This window comes from Pithys albifrons, chromosome 1 (assembly GCF_047495875.1).
Source record: "Pithys albifrons albifrons isolate INPA30051 chromosome 1, PitAlb_v1, whole genome shotgun sequence".
Taxonomy (NCBI): domain Eukaryota; kingdom Metazoa; phylum Chordata; class Aves; order Passeriformes; family Thamnophilidae; genus Pithys; species Pithys albifrons.
Window position 1 is genome coordinate 5329439 of NC_092458.1, and position 25149 is coordinate 5354587.

At 35.9% G+C, this 25149-nt stretch overlaps 1 protein-coding gene across 2 annotated transcripts in view; it reads right to left on the reverse strand.

The window, feature by feature from the left end:
• POLA1 (DNA polymerase alpha 1, catalytic subunit) overlaps nt 1-25149 on the reverse strand; it is a 194401-nt gene that overhangs the window by 81853 nt on the left and 87399 nt on the right. For both annotated transcript variants that reach the window (XM_071547642.1, XM_071547558.1), the window contains exon 34: nt 24472-24603. In XM_071547642.1, coding sequence (XP_071403743.1) covers nt 24472-24603 — 132 coding nt within the window. The remainder of the gene's footprint in view (nt 1-24471; nt 24604-25149) is intronic.

Sequence of the window (25149 nt, forward strand, 5' to 3'; positions counted from 1 at the left end):
GGCAGGCAAATACCTAGGAACTTTCTCATACTTTTTTTTTTCTTTAATCAATCACACTTAGATATAATTGTTTGGTTTTCATGTCCAAATTTTCACAGGCAATCTTCACCCATGCCTGCCTCCTCATGCCATTTCAAGCCTACCTGCACAGCCAGGTGCTTATCCAGCAGATACCATATTTGAATAATTCAATCAATTCCACTCAATCCAGCTTCTTTGCTTTTAGTTTCAACTATATCCACCCAGATCCAGCTCCAGTCTCATGGGCCATCCTCTAGTCTCTTTTACTCATCTATATTCAACTCTTGTCATTATTTTTGGGTTGTTTTTTTCGTTTTGTGTTGGTTTTAACCTTTTAGTTATTAATCATACCTAGCTCCTTCTCCACACTACAAATTTTTCTTTAGTGTTTGTTAAATTATCAAATCTAGATGGATTTTCTTAGGCTGACAAAAGACAACCAACAGAAATGAGGAAGGAAGGATGAACTACATACTCTTCCTCATAGCCCAAAGCATAGCACGTACATTTCAGCTATGGCAAGGTGACCTGAACAACTCTAACACTGCTTTTACTGCAATATCATACAATAAGAAAGTGATTATAATTCACTTTCACACATCTGGGCTTCAATTAAACTAATTTCCATTACATTTTATTTTTCCCTTTCCCATTTCTTCCTCCTCATATGGCCAGAACTGTGAATATATCTAGTTGCCTGGTGGAGCTCACTAGGCAGGTTCATATAACAAGATGCCTACATTTCAACTGCAACTTACAGTTTTTTAGAATTTTCATTTGGAATAATTAAACAAATCTGTAGCACACTTTATTCTGAGTTAATAACCACATACTGCACTTCTTGACTTCACCTTGAATGACACCATTTTCTCCCTGCTACTGTTAATTAAAATAAGCATCAAGCAAGACACTTGAAAATCTCCAAAAACCTTTTGCTAAGTGTTATGAGGTGGTCAAGCTTCCTCCTTAGCTTCCCCTCCACTTCTGTAACTATTTTCAACACTCACCAACACAACTCTTTCCTACACTCTCCTGAGGTTGCCCTCAAACTTCTCTTAGACCTGCCTATGCTTTTCTGAAATGAGAGTTCTTGTTCTGCCCTCCTGCTGGCTTTGACTTAATTTGCCTTTCCCACTCCTGTCAAGACTGCACAGTTCTTCACTTCTGCAGGAGAGACTGACTGTCATATCAATCTCCATGTAAATAATGAACATCTTTTGAGGAAAAATCTCCATACATGGCACACCATCTGGTCCAAATGCAGACCAGAGACCATGAAAACAAAGGTCAGAGGGAGATGGAGTCCTGAGAGAGTTTACAGTCTTTTCAATTAAGAATTTCAAAGACTTATAAATTGATACCTACCATGAAGAAGTCAAAAATCTAGGCCAATCTGCTAGATCTCAAGAACCCAAGTAAAGCCAGAAAGGAAAAACAGCATCTCAGAAGGGATGATGTGGATCAGTTTAAGATAGAAATGTTTTATTTAATCTTGAAAAAATGTTAATCCATTTTGGGTTGAAATTTCAGCCAAAACTCGACATTAAACAGATTTGGTATACAAAATGGCAAGGCAGACACCTAAACTGTGGTAATGCTTTGAAACCTTAGAACCTAAGTTTTCAAAACTTACACCAGTGTAACATACAATAAATTTAATAAAAACTGCTTTGAGGCTAGTAAGAAAAAAATTAGGCTAAAGGTTCAAAGAGAAAAATAACAAGTGAGAAGTTTGCATGTGTTCTTTTTTGAAATTCTCTTCAAACTAAACTATTCTGGACACCAACTAAAGTAACCAGATGGACCTTAAGAAATTGATGCTCCTGTGTAAGCACTAAAAGAAAAAAAAAAGCCAACTCAATAGAAATAAAGGCCTGTCATAAATTCATTGAACTAAAAAATATGAGAATGGGCAAGAGAGTGTTTTCTGTTGCTTCTACACTGGTGACAGACACAGCAAGCAAAATAAGCAGGACATTTTTGTTGCAGAGATTTATTTTAACATAACACTCCAAATTTTTATTTAGTAAATTGCATTCAGGAAGAACAAACTGCAGAAAAACAGCAGGTAAATTATGAACCTTCAAATACACTATGATTCTGTTTTTCAGAAGGTTGGCTGCTACAGAGACCTGCAATGCCTTTAAAGCCAACAACTCAATATTGAAATTAGTGTGGCCCAAGAGAACTTTCCAACTGCAGCCTCTTGAGAGCACACCCAACAAGATACTCCATACATCCTGTCTTCAAGAAAAAAATTTGCTGCTATGGTGTTGCATCTTAGAGTTTGTGGTAGACACACATATTGTCCCAAGTCTCTAGAACTAGTATTTTCTATAATCTAGAGAGAATACTTAATTTGAAAAATTTCATTATGGTAGGTAAAGAAAAATTAAATTACTGGAGTAGAAGACTGTGTCTACTTAGCAACCAGTATTATGGCCTTGTTATATTTCATATGGGTAAAAAACCAGTTCCAAACAACTTGAAAAGTTTTCTCACTTAAGGTAAGGAAAATTACAAGCAAGTTTTAACTTGGGAAAATGCCTAAAATATAAGTATGGAAAGGGGAGACTGGAAGTAGACAGCTGCTGACACAAACCTAAAGTTTTCCCAAGCATAAGATTAATAAGAAAAATTAAGACAGATATTAAGAATAGAGAAACAAACTGATAATGTGATAAAACCAACATAATTGGCAGTACAAAAATCCTCAGAAGTGTGTGTTTTCACTGTATTTTGGAAAAGCACAGGAACAGTCTAGTAGCAAATAGAGATGAAGAACTATGTTTTAGTTTGCTAGCAAGAAAATACTTAGTAGGCTTTCAAAATGCAGCGCATCCATATAAGAAATGCTTGAACTTAACAGTCCTATTAGAGCAAAGAAGATCTGTTGCCTCCTGGATTTCCCAACCCTTGAAGCTGCCTCAAAGACCGAGACTCACGTACCTACCAATACACTAATTTTCTTTGAAAAAGTTATACAAGCAAATCAGAACCATGTGACTATTTGTATGTATCAGTCTAACATCAACCTGAGGGAAAACAGTAGAAATACTGATAGAGACTTTAAGTGATCAAGAATTTAAGAACAGGAATGGAATTATTATCAGTCAATACATTTTTATACAAAACAGCCTCAACCAATCACAACAGTTCATTCATTCTGATTACAGGTTTGGTTGAGAAAGGCAGATGTACTATAAATAATCTATTCAATGGTATTTGATTTACTTTCAAAGGACACTGCAATAGAATTAGCATAGCATAGCACTATTGAAGTACATGTGAAATGGATTAAGAGGTGCATAGTTGAAGCAACTAAAAAAAAATCAATTGTCCATGAGACACAAAGTGATGACAGCCAAGGAAGCATTTGTCACTATGGAAGGCAGAGGGTTTCTGGTGGTGTATCACAATGAAAAGGTTACACTTACACTCTTTCAACATTTACATCAGTAATTAGGAGAAGACAAATCAATTCAGATAAATTTACAGATGACAAAAGCAGAACAGCAAATAACAATAAGCATGAGGAAACTGGTTTGGTAAACTGTGTTCATTTGAAAAAAAATACTTGTTATGCAGCAAAGCAACGGCGGCACACTGGGAACAAAGACCACAGTTCATATCTACAGAGTGGGAACAGTGTATGCCAGAAATTATCAGCTGAAAAGGAGTCATAGCAGACAAATTACTCGACATCAGCTTGAAAGGCAGACCTAACAAGATGTGGAGGGTGAATACTGAAGAACTGTGTATGAGCATTGAGGTGAATTTCTTCAACCACATTGGTAACAATGATACCGAACACACACAGCCCTGGTGGCAAGACTTAGAAAGGAAAAAAAGAACTGGTATGCTGAAGAGCCACAAACTATTTTGAAGGTCTTAAAAATAGAATAGCAACAGATCTTGAAGAGCAGTCTCTTACCATCACAGCAGGAGACTGAGAGGTGACTGGAGAAAAATTGCATGTAACACAGGGTACTTAAATCTTCAGAAGAAGGGAGCGATCTGAGCCAGTGCTTGGAAAATCTTGGTGGACTGAAAACTGGCTCAATGTCTGGTCCCAGAGGTGGTGACCAGTGGAACAGAATCCAGCTGGAGGCCAATAAGCAGCAGTGTGGCCCAGGGATCCCGTCCCATTCAAGACCTTCACTGATGATCTGTGTGATGGGGCACCGTGTACTCTTGGTGAGTTTGCTGATGCCACACAACTGGTGGACACCAAATTGAACATAAGCCAGCAAAATGCTTTTGCCTCTCCTGTGCCATCCTGCATTATCAGCAGAAAGCCCTTTGGTCTAGTTCCATGATTCTGTCTACAGATGTCAAGCAGGGGAACATGGAGGAGGTTTTGGTAGAACCTCTCTTATCCTGCACAGGAAGTATGTAAGAGCCAAGTCCACCTTAGGCCAATACAGATGCTTAAGTACTGCAGGGAAAGACTGCTGTAGCATTCATAGATGGTGGTGCATGGCTCAGCTAAGGCCATTATCTTTAGAAAGAGCAATCTGCAGCAGAATGAAGACACCTACAATCCTTTATCATCCAGATATTTATTAGCCAGAATAATTTACCTTGGCTTCTCTGATGTTACCTCTGACCTTTATTAATTAAATCTTTCTCTCCTCCAAAACCTATCTTAAACTAGACATGTCTGCTCTAAGCCAGGAACTTCTATAACATGTGACAATACTTTCACTCACAGTACAGTGTTTTGAAGGGCTTTTTTCTTTTAAATTAGCTTTAGCACAACTCAGGCATTATCAACTTATCAAAACTCAAGAAGACACAGCAAGAGAGACAAATGAGAGAGGTCACAGGATGGGAAAGGTGGGTGAGAAAATTAAAAGCAAACACTAGCAACAATTCAACCATTTAGTCTACATTTTCAGGGGAAAAAATCCAGTTGTTTCCCAAATTCTATCATATACATAAGCAGTATGTGTATATATATAATATATACATACAGGACACATACCCACAAACACATATAATAAATTTTTCTTTTTTAAAAATTTCCTCTGATGGAAATTCAAGTCAGATCACACATCCTTGTGTTTAAGCTGATACTTCAAATATTTTGTTTCCCTTATTTTTTTTTAAGTTTTGGGTTGTTGATTTTTTTTATGGAAAAAATTATTACATACAAGGTACAGGTGTGGGCACTCAAAAAGTCTGTGGCTCCTCAAAAAAAAATCAGAGAATTAAATGCTTTTGTGTAATATGTGGAGAATACTTTACGTATGTTTTAGAAACATTTAAAGAGATACACTAAGCTAATAGGCTCCCTCAGTTACTATGGTAATATGCATTTATAAGATCACATAAACATATTAAAGCTGTTTTTACTTCATATTGACATTTTTTGCTTCATATTGATATTAATCCACTCTCTGATATTATAAAAGACATGAAGCAACAGAAACTGAAAAAATAAGCTAAGATTCTAATATTGAAACTGATCTCTTACAAAAAAACTTTTTGGAGATTAAAACCAAAAAATCTTCCTATTGCTGTGAAGTTACTGACTTTAAGGCACAAATTTCACAGAACCTGTGCCTGAAAAACATCATTCTGGGCAAACACCATATTAAACTATTAAGGAAAGAGTAAAGCTAGAAGATATAATATATATGTTATCATAAAGATCTTTGTCTAACTGGCAACCACAACAATAAAAAGTAGTACTGAAGGTAGAACTTACAATGGGATCACAACCATTCATAAATATAATTACTAATTAACAAAGAAAATATATCTTGAGAAGGAAGGATCACAGAAAATAGACGTGAATGTTTCAAACTTCAGAGCACTCCTATGAATGGATATCCTGGCCTTCCTAGTCCTGCTTAGTGCAGTGAATTCAATGCCAAGCTCACCCATTTGCTAGAGGACTTCATGTGGAGTCTAGTCCTTATTTTGCCACCAAGATAATTTAACACAGAGTTTTCATCTCCTGCCTGTGGATCCAGAAATTTTTTTTCCACAACCTATAAACCTATAATGCATTTATTCCACAACACTATCACAGCAGCAAAACACAAAAAGCAGAGCCTCAATTACGTATATAAACTTCAAATAGTTCTTCACAAAAGAAAGATGGCACACTTAGGAGATTTACAAAACTCTCCAGTCTTATCCCAAACTATCAATTTTGATTTCCTGTTTTCTATCCTTGTTAATACATAAAAACTGTTCTGCACAGTTTCTTAATGAAATAATTTCGTCTGTTCCCTCTATTTGCATGAAGCAAATAGTCAAGATAAAAACTGCAAGACAACAAAATCTTAATATGCAGTTTGGTAAAGTTCTAGTCAGTCTTTGCCCGTTTTCTATCTTCGTTAATACATAAAAACTGTTCTGCACATTTTCTTAATGAAATAATTTCGTCTGTTCCCTCTATTTGCATGAAGCAAATAGTCAAGATAAAAACTGCAAGACAACAAAATCTTAATATGCAGTTTGGTAAAGTTCTAGTCAGTCTTTGAACAACACGTTTTTCTATCCAGTAAAGCTTGTGTTAATGCGATGTAAGAGTTTGGCAAATTCAACTCTAATGGAGCATAAAAGTGCTTTTGCTTGAAAGTGAGATCATTTTTAAAAATTCAAAGCATGATCACTTTCCCCCTTTTTTTTTGCAGGAACAATCTGATACAAGCAGCAAAGCTTAAATAAACTAGAAACATTTCAAATGATCCATAAAGGATTAATAAGCACTGCAGGAAGTCCTATAGGCTCAGCGTATACATTTTCCATCTTCTTCCCCTGCGACAGGCATGACGTGAAATTCTAAACAGAACTCAAGTTTCAAAGTCACTGAATGTTAAGGTCTGCAGCTTTCATACTAGGGTGGAGTGGGGTCACCATCTTGGAATATTTAATTTAAATAGATAACAAAATATTGATTTTATTAGCATAATAAAGCCCCCAAATTATGGCCCTTCACAAAATTCTTTTTCTACTCACAAACAGGCGAATGGACAAAAGGAAGGCAAAAGGGGTAGTAGGAAGCTACAGGCCACTAATATAACAAGAACAAAATGACAGCTATTATTTTGGCAGAGATAATCTATGCTGAAACACAAAACACACACGCACACAATTTCTTTCAATACAATTTTCTTGTCTTCCCACTGACTTCTATGATTACCACAGAAAGCAGGGTTCTAAACACATTTCTCAATTGAATCTTCAATCAATAACGGTAAAATTTTGAGAAGGGAGATACAGAAAAACATATTATAGCATTAGTGTTTGCAAAACAGACTGAACTTACCAATATGCATAAAAGTTGAAGAGGAAAAAATAAAATAAAATCAGTAACAATGTATCCTATACTTTTATTTATTGAAATTAGAAAAACAAATTTTCCACTAAAATCCAAAATTCAATCAGTAGCAGAAACTGCCCCATGCCTGCTCCAAGTGATCAAATTCTGTAGTTATACTTTGTTTTGCTTGCAGTACCAGAGGTGTAAAATAACTAATAGTTCTCAATTATCAAATGGTCTTCAGGATATTCATACTTTTTAAACAGTGAAAAAGGGTGATCATTTAAATCACTGACACAAAGTTAAAAAAAATAAGCTAAATTGAGTCTACCTGCTGGTATTAGTTGCATGGTATAAAAGAGAAACACTAAAAAAGTAAGAATTAGATGCCTGCAGAAACACAAAATGAGAAAACATCTGCGATCTCAGATGGAGGTCAGCTTGACCCAAACAAACTCGACTTGCTAGCAAGAATCCAGACTAACCCTAACACTGAAGTAGGAGAAAAGACAAATAATTCATATCAGAATTGAGAGTTCCTTGTGTTGGAAGATGGAAAAGTTTAGCCTGTGCTAAGCTTTAAGGCTGTTTACCACCCAGGCTTTCTATTCAGAGCCAAAACAATCAGCAGTAGAAACTGTTTAGGTGACAGTTACATACAAATTGGAAAAACTTCTTGCAGGAGTAGAAAATAGGAAAGACTCAGAAATGCAACAGACAAATAGAAAGTTATAAAAGACCATAAATATAAAAAACAGCACGGATAATACTGGCCACATTGGGGAGGGGAGGAGGGAGAAGAGATGTGAAAATGATAAATGTTAGCTCACAGTGAGAGCCTGACGCTGAAAGGCAAAAATTATGCTAAAATAATACACTAATCAAAAGGAAAAGTGAATGAAAAGAAAGAAGCAGAGAACAAACTGAACAAAGGACTAAAAGTAATCATTTATCTGTATAAAGGCAGCAGAGAGGCCTTGCTTGGAATGATGTCTACAATTCTGGGCACATTATAAAAACCAGACAGAAGAAACCAGTGTAAAGAACAGCAACAAAACCAGCTCAATAAATAATAAAAAAGTATAATACAGTAAATTTTTGTTGTGGTTATAAATATACCAGATACAGTGAAATAACATCACTTCCTACAAATGTTTGAAAATAAAGAACAGCAGCTTGAGAGAAATTACAAGCATGTCACAAAAATATACTATCACAAATAAGGTAAATTTTGACTAATCAAAAGAAAGAATTTTATAACTATTTCTCAGCATTAATGGAATAATAGAAGATTAATACCAGTAACTGGTATGTGTTTAATATAGTAGCTGCCATATATCTGATCATGTGCAGTGCTAGAAACAATATACACTAAACAACTCTATACTTGCAAACTGAGAAAATAGAAGATGAAAAGGACTTTGATAAATAGGTATGGCCTTTGTGTAGCCATGAAAGCCACAGCTCACATAAGCCAACACCAGTGGCTGCTGGTATTTACCCACCACTAACAATCATGGCAAAAGAGGAATAAAAGGAGTGCAAAAGACAATCCATGAAAACAGAAGTTGACAAAAGAAAGCCTAGAAATATGGGCAATGCAGTATACAGATGATAAACTTGTTTTGTTTACCTTTCTTTGCAATCAAAACTGAATTTCAGTGAAGCTGAAAAGATGATAGAGCCACTACAGTGAAAAACAGAAATATTGTAAACCCTCTCAAATCCCCTTTGGAGCATCTTGACACAAAATGCCAGAAAGAAGCAGTACCTGCAACAGGCTTGCACAGTCATATAGAAGGAAATACTTCCCATTTTATCAGAAAAGTCATCTGGTTTCATCTCTTACCAAAAGTTTTGTTGAAAAACTTGCCTTTGAGGGAGCTCCTTCAATCATTAAGCACCCAGCTAATGTCAGAGACCAATACAACACTGGGCAAACCCCTTCATTAAACTGAACTCCTTTCTTCATAGTTTACTACTCCATCAGTCTATGTTATTGGGCTGCAATGACTTAGCAAACACTAAAAAATGAACCATTTTCCCAGTATTTAAACTGAATTTGAGTATTTTATTCCTCATGACATTTAAACTTGGTTCATATGCAGAATACATTAGTTTATGATTGTGGCAGTGCTACAGAAAGCAAGTGGCAGTGCTAAGGGAAAGCCAGGGCTGCTGCACAGTTTGTACCAGGAGAGGACTGTCCTTGCAAAACTAGGGAAAAATGTCAGGCAAAGCTACATGTGCTAAAGGCAGGTGCAACCACTCTCACAATTCCTGTCCAAATTAACTGCTCATACAACCTTACAACCCAATATAATAATATATATCTAGCAAAGAACACAAATTTTTATTTGCATGTTTTAATTTCATTTAAAATGGAACCTCATGTTCCCCATTTCAGCCTTTTTTTGCTCCTTTCCTGCAAATTCCTCTGTCTTACACCTCCACATGACGAACATTTACAAGGGACCAAAAGACATAGGGAAGTTTAAAAGGTATGTGGATGAGGGTGAAGAAAAGGACAGACTGAGCATCTTCAAAAAAACCAAACCCCACCTGTTTCAGAAGGTAACTATGAATCAGAAAAAATGGCTCTTCTTCATCACACACAACAAGACAGAAGGAGCCTCTGCACTCCTAGGACTACCTTATGTGGAAACAAGTTATCTGTAAATGACATTATTAATTTATTTAATGAATGAATGATAATGCATTTATTTGATTTTTACTGTGGAACTTTCACACTTAACTGTTGAATGTACTTTTCTTTTTCAGAACAATATCCTTCCACTACTCAGATATAATTAGTAAGCAATTACAGAGGTGAGGTAGAAGAAAGATGAGAGAAAATATTTTTTTTATTTTTTTCTAACAGCTGATCAATTTGGCTGTTTCATATAACTAAAAATGCAGAACTGTTAGGTGTTCAAGGCAGAAATGTGTTTTGCCAAAGGCATTATTAACAATTAATAATCATTACACGGTGCCTTGTTTACCTGACCTTGTGTAAATTTCACAGCCTTATAATTAGACCCATATTTTGCATATTTGTATATTTCCATGCATAGAATTTGACTCATTCACTCATCCATTCAAATTTGTTTGACAGACACACATGGAACATCAGGGTACAATTTGTATTTACTGGATTATAGAAAATTGGCCAAAGAACATGTGAAGTTCAAAGAAAGCATATTCTGGTCTTTCGTGGAAGAGGTAAAAGCAAGAAAAATATCCAAGGATGGCCCCCCAAGGCTCTCTGATGTAGCAGAGCTTTCATAAACTGATAGCTCTAATACAGGTTTGTTCTACAAAAATGAACACTGGGTTAAAAAAATACAGAAGACATAACACTATCTCTACATTTTCCTTTAGGCAATACAATAAAGAAATCTTCAGTATAAACATCTCTTATAAAAGCTAACTTCTTAGTATCCAGCACAACTTCACTGAAATACACATCTTGTATTCTGGAAAAAGAGGAAGCTTTTTCTCCCATTTAACTACTTTTCAGTAACTTTCTAAGCAGTTGGAAGAATTATTAGCCACAATCATTAAATATTGTTATTAGATATGCCTAAACATTTGAGAATAAGTTTGATTATTAGGCAGTTCAGTATATATAATTTTGCCCCAGAAAATAAAGGTTTGTGGAGGTGGCAGCTATTGTCAATAACACACCCCTGGAAACAGAAAGGTCTGGAAGATCTTTACTAAGCAGTCAGTATGGAAAGCAACAATACAGAACAGAATAGGGATAAAGGAATTTATCTTTCTCATAAGGTAAGACAACTTTTATCCAATAAGTCCTTTTACAGGTTTCTTCTGAAGAAACTGACTTTTGCCCAAGAAGTTAAGTTAGATGTACTCATTAAATGTGTTACACTTGCATTTTTTTAACAACTTCTATAATCCATAGGGAGCATCTGTTCAGCTTCTCTCCTAACCCATGCACCCAATGTGTCAAAAATGCCACTAATTTTGTCCTATAAATCCACAGCTCACCACAGATTTTTATTCTTGTGGTACCAAAAGTAAAATCTTTAAAATAATAAAGCAGTGGCAAGAGAATGGAGAACCATACTACTTAACCCCCTAAGTGAGGTTACAATTTTGGCACCCCTTTCCAAGTCAATCGCAAACAAAAAGCATCTGAGGTATCTGCAGAATAACAAACACAAAAGCTACATTTTACCACAACAGAAAGACAATCCAGTAGCTTCTCCTCTGGTAACAGGCACTTCTTTCTTCCCTTCCCAATCAACCAGCTAGATTTACCTGTGGACTCAGTCTTCTGTGACCAAATAAACTGCAATGTAGTGGTTCACTCAAGGATTTTAATTTTTGTCCATCATAAGCCTTGAGGGAGAGGAATATCTACCCCATCCCTCTTTCCTAAACTAGGAAATCTTAACTGGAATCTTAATAATTTTAACTCAGGTTTTAACTGCTTACCTGACATAACTTAAGGTACTAAGTATTCAACTAAACCAACAAGATGAGATCAAGAAGGCACCTTCCAATTTCCAGGCTCATTTTTGAGTGAGTGAAAGAGCTGATACTTCTTGTTGATCCTCACCTCTTTGTTGAGGGTGAACAGATTAGTCCCACAACAACACTGTTGTCTCTTCCCCAGAAATGTACTGTTGGCTGTAACAATTCTATCCCTCTTTCGACTTTCATCCATCACATTTTGTGCTCAGTGGTTTTTTCACAAAGACAACCCTAACCAAAACTGAAAAGGCTTAATACCAGGAAAAAAACCAAAATCCTACTGCACTGTGATTTCAGTCTTAATATTTTAGTGCCCAGAAAGTTCTCTGCTCCATCAGGACCAAATGTCAATCACTTTGCAGGTACAAGGGAACACAGGGGCACAGCCAGTTTTGCTTCCATTCCAGAAATCAGAGAAAGCAAATGGTGAGGGACTTTATTTTCTTGTAGGATGAAGGACATTACATTAAACACCCATTTATTTGAAGATATGAGTTATTCCAGGGGGTGTCTACTTTCATTCAGATCACTGGTAGCAATCATTAAAAAGTAATACCAGCAATTGGAATTCTCTCATATGCCATCATCTGCATTTTATAAAGTTATGGGAACTGCATGAAGATGGATGAATATTTAGCCTTAATGCTTTCAGCATCAACATTAGATTTATGCAGTGCTTTGCACACTGACAGATTTTTCCTTCCTCTGTTTTTGGCCCCTCAAAAGAGGGGCAGAACAGGGGGCAGACTTGAAAATTTAACATGTTCCTAACCTTTAGGAATGGCGTTTTCCAAACACCTACTCCATCACCTTCTGCAAGCAGGACAATGCTCCAACAGTCCCAAAGTTTAAGTGTGATACAGAACACTTAAGAGGCATAAAAAGCAAAACTTCTTTGTTAATATCACTATACAGACATAGGTAGAATGCCATAAAAACAACTAATAAAGTCTGCTAGAATAAATCTGGAGAGTCTATCACAGACTGTGGAAAAAGCACATCCTTGGCAGTGTTCAAGGCCCTGCTGGATGGAGCCCTGAGCAACCTGATCTCATGGGTGGGATCCCTGCCCAGGGCAGGGGGGCTGGAACTAGATGGTCTTTAAGGGCCCTTCCAACCCAAGCCTTTCAATGACTCCATGAGCCTGCATTTTTTTCCACTAACCTATTTATTTTAAGGATGTTGTGGTGCCTCTGAAGGTCCTTCCTATTGAAACAGTTTTTAACAGCCTCCTAACTGCTGTATCCTATTTGAATCCTTTCAGAGAGTTTAGTGACTCACCACATGGAGAAGCAGGAAACCTTATAGTGGGCTTTTCAGGCACAGGTTTGTGTCTGGAAAGGCACCAGTTTAATTTACACAGAAACTACAAAGACAAACCAGAACATACAGAGCCTAAATTATGAATTCTCCATGAGGTATTTCAGTATCTTTCACTTAAGGTGTTGGGCAGGGAGCAGGGGTGTTCCACCTTACGATTAATCTTACAGAAACTCTCTCAAGGACCATATCACAATTCAGTTTACTCCATTATTGCTACTCCACTGATTGGGTTAAAAATAACAAAATCCTAACAAGGTGATCCCCAAAATTTGTTCCATAAAAGGAACAAGTCAGTACGATGCTGATCCCTTATCACAGAAAGAAAAAGACAGGTAGAAAGCAGTAGGAGGGAGGGGGAATTTGATTAATTGCTTCCTTCAAACAAGCATAAAAACCACATAAAAATACTACAGAACAGTGTGAGAAAGCATCACCAACACTGCATGAACTACTGGAAGACAATCTAATATTTCTAAATAGTTGCATTAATCTTAATAGCATTATTCATACTCACATATATACACATATATTGATAGACAGGGAGATAAACATAAAAAGAGAATTTCTACCAAATTCTAATTGTACATGCAATGTTTGTGCCTGATAGGTCAATAATGGATAGCCTGATATCCTCTAGTTCTATTGGAAGGCCACCCAGCATAAAGCACACACCTCAGTATGAACAAAAAATATGCATTATGCAATAAATATTATTACAGTAATTACAAACTTCTTGCAGAAATCTAATGTTTTATTCTGCAGCAGAACTCAGCAGATGCCACTGGGTGCCTCTGTATTTTGGGGGGCAAAGGGGTTCTCTGTTTTTAAACAATTCTGGCCCCTTTGTGGTAGAGTTGAATGTTGCTTTGGATATTAAATTGAGAATTTATCTTAAATGGAAACAAACAACTTCGCTAAAAATTAGACATTTATGACTTGCAAATTACAGATACTAATTATTTTCAGTATATACAATTATGATATTCTCAAGAGGTATTAATTTTGGGACAGATGTGCTTTCATCATGTAATTTGGAAATTAAGTTACACTCTCACGTATGGGAACTCAGAAGTCTGAATTTGTGTAAAGACAGGATTGATAGAAAGGAATTTTTTCTTGCTAATTTTTTCTCACTCTCTCTCTCTCTCTCCCCCACCCCCCACCTCTTTCTCTCTCTGATGAGAGTGTGGCCAGCAATCCTCACAGCTGGGTTGCCTCGCACTCTAAGGAATGGGGGCTGACTGCAGAGTTGATGAGGATACACCTTCACTTGACTCCATCTCCTAGTTTGTCCTTTCAGATAATTCTGTCAAATCCAGTAACTTCTAAAAAATTCAAACAATAATTAAGACATACCAACTATAAAATATGCACAATGTTAAATATTTCACATTCATGGCAGAGTGCAGAAATTGAAGTGTTGCTAATGCAAACATCTTAAAAAAGACATTACCAATACACATAATCCAAACTGAAGTTATTAATACAGAGACTTCCACCAAACTAGCATAAAAGAACAGTATTGCTAAGCTAACCAAATTTTCATTGGAAAAGGACAGGATATTATTACAAAAATGCTCTCCAACATGTGCATATGTATAATTTTTAAAAAGAAAAAAGTATACAAGAAAAATGCCAGTTAAATAAATCTCTGGGATTACACAGTTGTGAAGCAGCTATATTAATTAAGTACATCCATTTGGGAGTTCTTACTTTCTTGTTTTCCACATTTGAACTGTAGACATCAATACAGAAAGGAAAAAGACAAGACAAAAAGAAGCGTTGCTTTCTGGTGCAGTATAAAAACCAAAGCAATTTTCAAACATCAACATTTTGTTTATACTGTTACATAGGGGGTCTAAGGTACATTCAGAGTATCTGCTACCATTCTGAAACTGAGATTTTCATTTTTAGATAGAATGAGTTCAGTCACTGCATAAACATTTCTATCTGGAGATCTTTACTGATAGTCATGGATTTTTGGTGCCTCTCTTGCAGATGCCACTTACAAAGGTAACGATTGTGTTCAGGAAAAAAGGAAAACACCTACTTGTCAAAATCTGCAGAGCCTTCATTTTCATGTGGAAACCTGCTATACCTTTAGAAAACCTCAGAAATGTTTCTCATACATTTGTGGATTCAAAGCCTAACACAATCTACTTGGCTGAAGATATTTGGATAGCTGAAACTCTTCAGATGGAAGAAAGTGAACAAGACTGTCATTAAGCCACTGGAAGTTTTAGTAGGACTACACAGCTGCCTTTTTTTTTTCCTCCTCCTGTTACAGGATGTGTAGCTGTAGGCAGACTGAAGAGACAATAATCTTCAGCATGGCATGGGAACAGGGAGGGGAGGCTCATCTTTAGCAGTAGAAGAGCCTTGAGAACAGTCCATCATCATGGAATGCACAGCAGTAGGAGATGTCACTTCACCAGGCTCAGTTCGCAAAAAAAAAAAGTACAAAAAAGCCATGTTCAATTGAATAAAAGTAATAGATTAAATAATGTTTGGTAAAAAGCCAAAACAAAGTCCATCAGTAGATGCTATCTAATGAAACATAACCTGAAGACCAACCCAACCAACCTGCTGATGAACTTCCAGGACTCTTCACAAACACCTACGCATCAGATGCCACACACAGACCAACAACTATTTCAAACCACAGCTTTACATGTGGCTACATATTGGAACTAAGGCTCTGCACTCAAATCATACTACTTCCCCAAGCAAGCATACAAAGCAGTTATTTTCTTAATGTCTGGGGATCAAAAGAAAAAAACCAACAATAAATCCACTTGCATATATCCACTGAAGGAAAAACTGGTACTTTAGAAAACAGAGCCTGTGCAGCTTGACTTGACTTCTGAACAAGACATGGAAGCAAATGCATAAAGTCATGTCTAATGCAATGGTATTTTGCTATTTTTTCCTGCAGTGGGAAAATCCTCACTTAAAATCTCTTTTTGATCTCAGATGCTCCAAAACTTCACTAGCTCTTATAACTGTTCTTCTTAAACAAACCTGTAGAAGTACAGGTTTCATGAGTCAGGAGGAACAACAAATGTCAACTCTAACACAGCACAGATTGTTAAAATTGACCACAGTGTTTCCTAGGATACAGGATATGTTATAGACCATTTATTGCATTATCTCTGCTGCAGCTTCTCTTGGCCATGGTAAAAAAAAATTAATAATTCCCTAGAAGGCTCATCCAGCTAGAGGGTTACCTTCCCCATCCCTAAGCACATGAATGAAGACACAAAGGCAGAGGAGTTTAGCCAAATGGTGCTGCTCAGAAATTACTGCTTTGATGTTTTTTCATAATGTATCTTACTTCCAGGAACCACCAAGCTGAAAAGTCTGAAGTGCTCCCCATCCGATCTGTTCGATTCTCCAACACTTACACACTCATCCATTTACCCTCACTGCACCAAATACTAAATATTAGCAAGAATTAATGCTGCCTAAATGAAGTTGAACATGAGTTTTTGAAATAATCTTTGAACTACAAAGGTTCCTTATGATGAGATTTTGAGTACTGAAAAAATTTCTGTTGAGGAATATCTTATTTAATTTTTCTAAGAGTATTTTATTGAGAAATAGAACAGTGTCTAAACATTGCTAGAAATATTTTCTGACAATTGCAACTGCTTTAAACCAGAAAAATGAAAATAATTTCTTGTAACATGTAAGAGTAGGTAAAAATGAACACCTGCAAAACCCATTCCCACAATGCCAAAAGGAAAAGCATGATGGTGCAAAGACATATCAAGTTTTTCTTGTCTACCTTTTGTTGCCTCTTGCCTCCAGTTTTCTTATTCAATTATCTTTAGGAATGTGGGCTATGAAAGACAGCATCAAACAAAATTGTTTACAGAGGAGGTAACTCCATCAAAAATAACTTAGTGTCCCAAATACTGTAAAATTTGTTTTAAGCTTTCTTTTGAACCTGAAGACAGATTCAGACTAAGAAACTTTAGGATGGGTAACATAGATATCTTACAATTATTTTAAAACATCCTGTATCTTTTCTTTTATATGGCCATTCAACTCTGAATTACTACTGAATTACTGTGGCACTTGATGGTGCCACATCAAGTTTTGGTTTTTTAATAAAAAAGGTTTAAAGCAAGTAATTTTCACTTCCTAAAATCAGTGTTGGACCATGGATTTCTGTATTTTTAGTGACTCCATGAAAATATTTCTGATAACAACATCATTTTTAGGTCATGAATGTCAAATAAATTTGTCCTTATGAAAGGAACTATGTTCAGAGAAAACATGGCCTCTTCAGTTACAGATTTGAACTTTGGTTCTCCTGGTGGATCTAAGGTGCTTGGGTGATGTCAGCATTGCTGGTTATACACACACCAACAGGATCCAAGGCCAACAGACCTTCTGGATTTGTGTAATCTCCCAGCAAGCTGGTCCTCTATGAAAAATCCTGGAGAATAATACAGACTCAATTTGGTTTGATATTTCAACAATTGGTTGTTCTAAGTTACAGTATAAGGCATTAACTGTATCAAAATTCCATGACAACTGGTAGCTTTTAAGACTTACTTTAGACCTTAATTATTGTACCTGGACTTCTGCTTCATGTAATGGCTCTAATTAGTGACCAGTGGGATCATTTTCCATCAAAAAATTAAGCTTAACATAACAAATACCTAAAAAGATTTAAAGAGAGCGCTAAAAGTACTGAAAAAAAAAAAAGAAAAAAGAAAAGAAAGATGAATAATGATCCCTTCAAGACCACTGATTTGTTATATCCCCTCTTGCGATTCACTATTTGTTATTAAAACAGATTCAGAAGCAGCAAATCTCAAAAGTTATACAGCATCCATAGCATTTCTGTCAATCCAAGGTGTCCAAAGGAGGGCACATTTGCTCACTCTCTCTCAAAGTGGCATGTGCCTTGCTCGAGAACTGGCAGTAATGCAGTTGTAGCAGATCTCTCCACAGGATGCAGAGATCTGCCCAGGATTTTAAAATCTTGGCTACAGAATCTCATAACAAATGCTGCTACTGAAACATCAAAGCTCCTATTTGGTAGTCAGTTTAAAGCCAGATCAGATACACAGAGCTACAACCACCTCTCTCTACTGCAGCACAAACACGCACACCAAGTGTTGCCGAAATTCATCACTGCTTTGACCAGGGCAACAGATCAGTTCCAACAGAGTACCTTCAAAGACTGTGCTTTCTGTAATCCTCTGAAGACAGCAACATCTTGTTATTAGATGAGTGATTCAATCACCTAGGTAAACATTACACACTTGGTGGCAATCATAACCACGACCATATTTATCTCTGGGCACACTTCCTGTAACATGATGTTCACAATACTGCCATTTATAAGCCTAAGCAAACAAATTGTTGTGGTAGTAAGTCCTTATATTCCTCTGTATTCTACCTACAGAGGAAATTACAAAGTTAGTTTTACTCTATTGAAGCAATCCCCATTTCTTAGAACCTGTTCCATGGCGTGTCCAGCCTGGGGAGCCTCTTCTACAAAGAGCTGTCAGAGATATCTAGTGTCATTAAATCTTCTCTGGCAAGGTAGCAGACTGCGGACTAAGTACAGATTCTGCTTCTTTGCTTATGCTCACTCATTCTCAGCAGCTAAAATTTGGAGTGCAGAGTGTCCTACTCAGCCTCACTCAAGAATCGGTGGGATGGATGCGTGTCCATCATGGCTAGTAAAATCCAATGCAGAGAGTTAAAGCCTTTGTAAAGACGTATCGATCATTACTTTGAAACACTTCACTAAAAATCATATTGATGCTGTAAGTCTGAACCAAACAATTCCTTTACAGGGCAGATCATGGAGAAGTTGCAGTAATAGTGAATCGATTCTAGTTAATAGACTCTATGAGTGCTGTGACAAATAACTGCTTACTCATCCCCAAAATGCACTACACATGGTGACCAAAGGGTTATCTTTTATTATTCAATAAATAGAAATTATAAAAGATAGATGTATTACGCTTTCATATTGTACAATACTGACTGCCCTGTCCAATAAGATATTTCTAATTTCCTCCTGCTTAACCAAAACATGATTCCAACCACAACTCATCTGTCAACCTCAATCAAGGAGAGAATCAGAAAATGCTACTGTGGAGGGGAGGAGGAAACCCCTGATAGTCTGGTGGCAACCTCCCTTCTGTCGGGTTCCCAGTTAGCTATGAATGGAATCACATTAATAATTTTCATTCCAATCTCTCTCGATTCTGTCTTGACTTGGAAACTTTCAGTACTAAAAATAAGTATCTCTGTTTCTGTATGTATAAACCAAAATGACAGTGACACAAGTGTAAACTTGGAAAATACTCAGAAACCTATTTCCATACATACAGGAAGGACTGAAAATAATCACTGGAGTTAATCTGACGGCAGTCTAGCTATCTGATTCTGCTTACCACACCCTTCTAACTTCTTGGCCCTCAGTACTCTTCATCACATGCTCATATACTTCTAGTACTATTGGCACAGCAATAAATAAAATATTGTACTATTGCCACTACTGAATACCTTTTCTCACACCCAAGACACTTCTTACTCCTACCTACTGACCAAACAAACCCACTTTCAATGCATGCCTGTTGTGAGAACATGATTACAAAAGTCATTGCCATTATCAACAATCATATTTTCACCTGTTCAGGTGGTGTACACCTGTGGGTTGCTGCCATTACACTCCACTGAGAGGTGTAGGAGATTTCAGGTTCAGAACCAGCCCTGTCATCTTTGTTCTCTGAGGTGAATGTGTCACACAATCCCCAAATCTGTGTGAACACTATTGCTTCCTATAATGTTACCTTGTTTAGAAATCTTTCACCTTTTTAAGTGTGCAAAATACGAATGCAAAACCCTCAAACATATACACAAGAATCTGAACAGCTATATATATATATATATATATATATATAAAATAATTTAAAGATTTTGAAGAGCATACCAACATGCTTTTATACTGCGACCTAATGTGCAAGCAGTAGACCACCCCACCACAGGTAAGAAATGAGAAATTTTGAGGGCTATTGAACACTGAATTTTCACAGCTGAACAGTATAAAGTTATTTAGCAGCGTTCAATAGCCTTCAAACTCACTTCTGCCTGTGGGTTATAGTGGTCTAGTAGAAAAAGACTATAAAACAAAACCAGTGCAATACAGATTTGGACAAAGATTTTTTTCAATTTTTAAAAACCCTTTTTAAAGTTCACATCATTTTATGTGTTTTGAAAAACATAAAAAGATCTGCAGATGCCATACACTATTAACCAGACAACACAGAAAGAGCATCTATATAAAAGCAGGTTTTAGTATTTTTATATTTATAAATATACCACTAACAATACTAAAGGTGTATTGATGTTTTAAAAAAAATTTAAGAACTGCTGCTTCAGGGACAAGTTTCCCAATGCAATCAGTTCTGTACGAATTTTGGTACTGCTTAAGTGGCAATTACAATATATTGGGGGGGGTTTATTCAGTTCTTTATAGCTGGCAAAACTAACACCTCAACAGCTGAGTAAGATTTGGGATTTTTTATTGGGATTTCTAAAGTTTTTTAAAAGGGGATTTAAGAATTGGCCTTTGTTTACCAAGTGCTCAAAAATGAGTATTTGAACATTCCAGTTGCAAACACAAAACTAGTTCCAGTGTAATGATTAGACTCAGTATAAATGAAATTACACCCTCCTTAAGCAGGAAAGTTGGTCAGTTTTTCCATTTACGCTTGCATATTTCAGCTTTCACCCATTCCCCAGCATGGATGTTTCATTGATGGGTGAGGGTAACACTTCAAAAATGAACTAGCTAAACAAACTTCCCAGCAGCACTTGACAGAGCTACACCTATTCTTCCCCATTTCCAAAGCAGTACAGAATTAATTACCAGTTCTATGGATCTATTGTAAGTATAATAGACTAAAGAGCTATCACAGACACATTTATTGTAAAAGCACAATCCCAAGAGTGTCTAGTAGAGGGCCAAAACGATTAACACAAATGCTTTGTCAGATCAAAGATAAAACCTGCACCGCCCAATTGAGGAATGAATTAGAACAGTGGGTTATCTTTCAAATTAACCAGGGCAGTTAGTGAGGAAAATTTCATGAAAGTGTAATTCTTAGCCTTTGTGAATCCACACAGCAGGCATTCTGCCAGCTGACAAGATGATGAAATTTTCATGCTTAAAAAAGCCCTCTTCATTTCCCAATTTAGATTAGCTAGCGTTTCTCTCTCTTTTCATCTATTTGCTCTTCTGAAGCAGAATTAAAAAAAAAAAAAGCAGCACACAACAGGATCAATCTCTCATAGAATAATGCATTACTGAGAGGAAATAAAATCTTTGCATGTCATTTTTAGATATATTTACATTTAAGAGTAAGATTATCAAAATTGATATAGTTAATACTATTAAGAAAACCATAAATACTGGAGCAATGGTGGATATGTTTTGGAAATCAGATATAAAACATTTCAGTGTTTAATGGCAAAAAATGACTGCGGAAGCAGAAATTTTTCATATAAAGACAAGTAATTTACAAAAGCAGTGGGGCTGTAGTAGGCTTGTGAAATTCTGTTTATGCTCTTACGTTTGCTTCTTTTTAAAGGAATGTAGTATATCATCACTGTATTTATTTATTTATCACAGTTTCATGTGCCAAAAAGGGCATGTAGATTTTCTACTTTTAGATTTTGTGGCACTCCCCCCGCCCCTAAATTTACACTGCCACACACAAAAGCATTTCAATAGACTAAAGGAAACAACATGCAATGATCTTAAAGAAAAAAAACATCTGATTCAAAGCTACACTGAAAAAAAGTAAGCTTATTCATCTCAGTGATCAGGCTCAGAGGCTCTTGATAGGGCTGCTTTCATAAAAGATAGCTCATTATTTCATAGCTTAAAAAATACATTTTCTCATTTTATGTTTATGTATTATGTGCCACTTGATGAACATACAAACAAAGAAATATCTAAAGAAAAATAAGCAGTGACAGCATCTTTGACCATTATAAACTGGTATTTCTGTGCCTTTCAGATGCAATCACTACAATAGGAGACTGTTAAATAAGCATTTGAAAGTTTCATCAGATGTTTTGTTCAGATGGTTCTTTGCCATACTACCTCTGGGTGTGTCTTTATAGTTTATAGGATTATATGTATTAGTACAAACACCTATTTGATGAATTTCAACTCCAGCTGTTATACAGTCACTACAAGTACTGGATGAAAGGAATAAACTAAAGCTCTCAGCATCTGATTTTCTGGGAACTAAAAGGACAAAAAGTTTACTTGCCCAACTCTGTGAAAAGCCCTTTTGTAAAATGAAAATTATTGTGCAATCTGGAAATTACATTTTACACTCAAATAAGCTCACATTTCTAGAGTCTGAACATATTCCACAGTCAAAAATAGTTTTTAAACATATTATAGCTAAGTAGGTTAAAAGTAAAGTCTCAGTACTAAAGATAAACTCATTTTATAAAAGCTTTTACTTACATGAACAAATAATTTTCTTTTTAATTATCTTCATTTTCCTATATAACATGTAGTAAGATACTTACTAGATTTAAATACAATGTAAGCAAATCACAATATTCAATATTCAACTACTTCAGTTTGGATCACAGCTTGGTCTTAAAAGCAAAACAAAACAACTAACAAAAAAAAAAAAAGGAAAAAAAAAAGAAAAATAACAGAGTAAAATATTGCACCAATTTTTGTTCTTATCCGGAGTAAGAACTTTTCCTGCCCTAAATGTATCTTTATTCATTCCAATTTACTATTGCATATGTTATGTACATATTTTTAGCACTTTATATGCCTGAAATTACTTAGCATGTGGCATTGTGTATTACCATGATGTATGTACATTAAATCTAAAAAGCAACTTTCATACAAAAGCTCTGGGGATAAACATATTTCTTGGACATATTATTTAATAACATTTGGTATAATTAAATATAATATCAACTGAATGATAATTTTGCAGTCAGTTGGCCTTTGCATCACACTAAAAAGAGACCTCACATTTTGGTGAATTCACCTGTCCAAGCCATCTACCTTTAACTTCAATGGAAAGAAACAAACTATCCCTACCTTGTGAAATAATGCCAAAATTCAAATACTCTAGGAAAGTTTTGTTCTCATTTAGAAGGTCTTCAAAAGAAGTATTTAAACATTTCGAAATTATTATCCTTTGGGAAAAGAGCTTAGAAAACACTTACCTACAATTGCAATAAAATCTAATACAAAAGAAAGACTAATACAAAACACACACTTAGTGTTGAACCACAATGATAATTCTTAGCATTGTAGCTGCTGTCTGCAAAAGTATTCTGTGATACTCAACACATCACAAATTAGACATGCCATTTATATACAGGCCAAATTTCCAAAAACAATTTACTTTTTTGAGTATATCAAAAGTTGTGAGCACTCAAAGGTTAGGAATGCCTTCGAGATGTACGTCTACCCCGCAGCTGTGTAAACACACCATACGGGACAACCAAAATAAGCAGCAGGCAATGGGATGGGAAGATCTATGAAAATTTAACTAAAGTAGCTAGCTGCCAATGTTTCTAGCATATTAGAGAAAAAAAACATACTGAAATAATTTAGAAAGCACAGTGTGTTTTGTCCTAATCAGTCACCACTTCGGACAGTGCAAAGATAGGAATTTTAAATATTACACTTTTTTTACCCACAATGCCACACAAAGACAGCCACTACTGGTGGCACTTTGGATTTCTGGCACCACTCCCCAAAAAAGGGAATTATATCAAATTAATTAACTATCCATCTTTCTCCTCTTTTTTCCCTTCCCAATCATTATGAAGAAAGAATCATAGTATTTCCCTTCTTACAGTCCTTCAAAGAATTTTTACAGTCACATTTGGTTTTCCTTTTCACAACGTAACACAACATACATCAATTTGGGTTGGAGAAAGAGATTCATATTTCAATGACATGAGAAACTGCCTACTTGATAGACTTCACAGAGTTTCCTAAAAGCATTGAGATAATCAACATTCTGTACTCTGGCTATAAATCTGGAAGACAGAGAACTACTACATCTGTAATAATATTGACACATAGTTACAAAAAATTAAGTACATCTGACTGTCTTTACTTGAGACTGAACTGAGAAAACAAACATTCTAAATTAGTATTTGAAATAATTCTTTGTTTTATTTTCATAAAGTTGGGGTTTGATGTTGCAAGCTACTACCTTACACCATACCAAAAAAAGGTAACATGACAGTCACTAAAAGTTCAGCACTACTTCAAACACTCCTTTCATATGGCAGAGTATTTTCTAAATACTTACGTTATAGTATTTTCTGAGGTAACGTCTAATATCCAACAGCAACTTGTTGTTCATCTGAACCACATAGTTGAAAGGAGGCTCTTCACATCCAGTGTTACTGCACCTTTGCAAGCTGGGTTCAATAAATCGACCCTGAAAACAGAAGTGTAACACCAGCATGCATCATTACTACAGGTGGTAGCAGAAATTACCACAGTTTAGACATAATACCTATTTTTTTGAAGTAATAGTCCTAAAGGGCCCGTAATATTTGGGCCTCTTTTCTTTCCATCACAGTTGGCCGTACCCCTATGCAGGTATCTCTGACCTACAGTTTTTTCATTCTCTTCTTAATGAAAGCTCTTATGGAGAACATGCCACAGGGTCAGTAATTCAAAAAAACATGTTGAGTAAAAAAAAAAAATTCACCTGTGGACAAATCATGGCCCCCCATCTCCACCCAAACAATACAGGTTTGCTGTTTTATCAGGGACATCAAAGTTCTACCCCAGACCATTGAAATAACCCTATTAGATATGAATTAAGAAATTACCAACAGGGCTGTAGAGACAAACCTCATTAATCGAGAATCCCATGATCATTTATTATTTTCTCCAAGTTCAAAGAATAGCTCTTACAGTTTTGCACCATCTCATTCCACCACTTTCAAAATCTTCTGAACACCTTACACTAAAATTT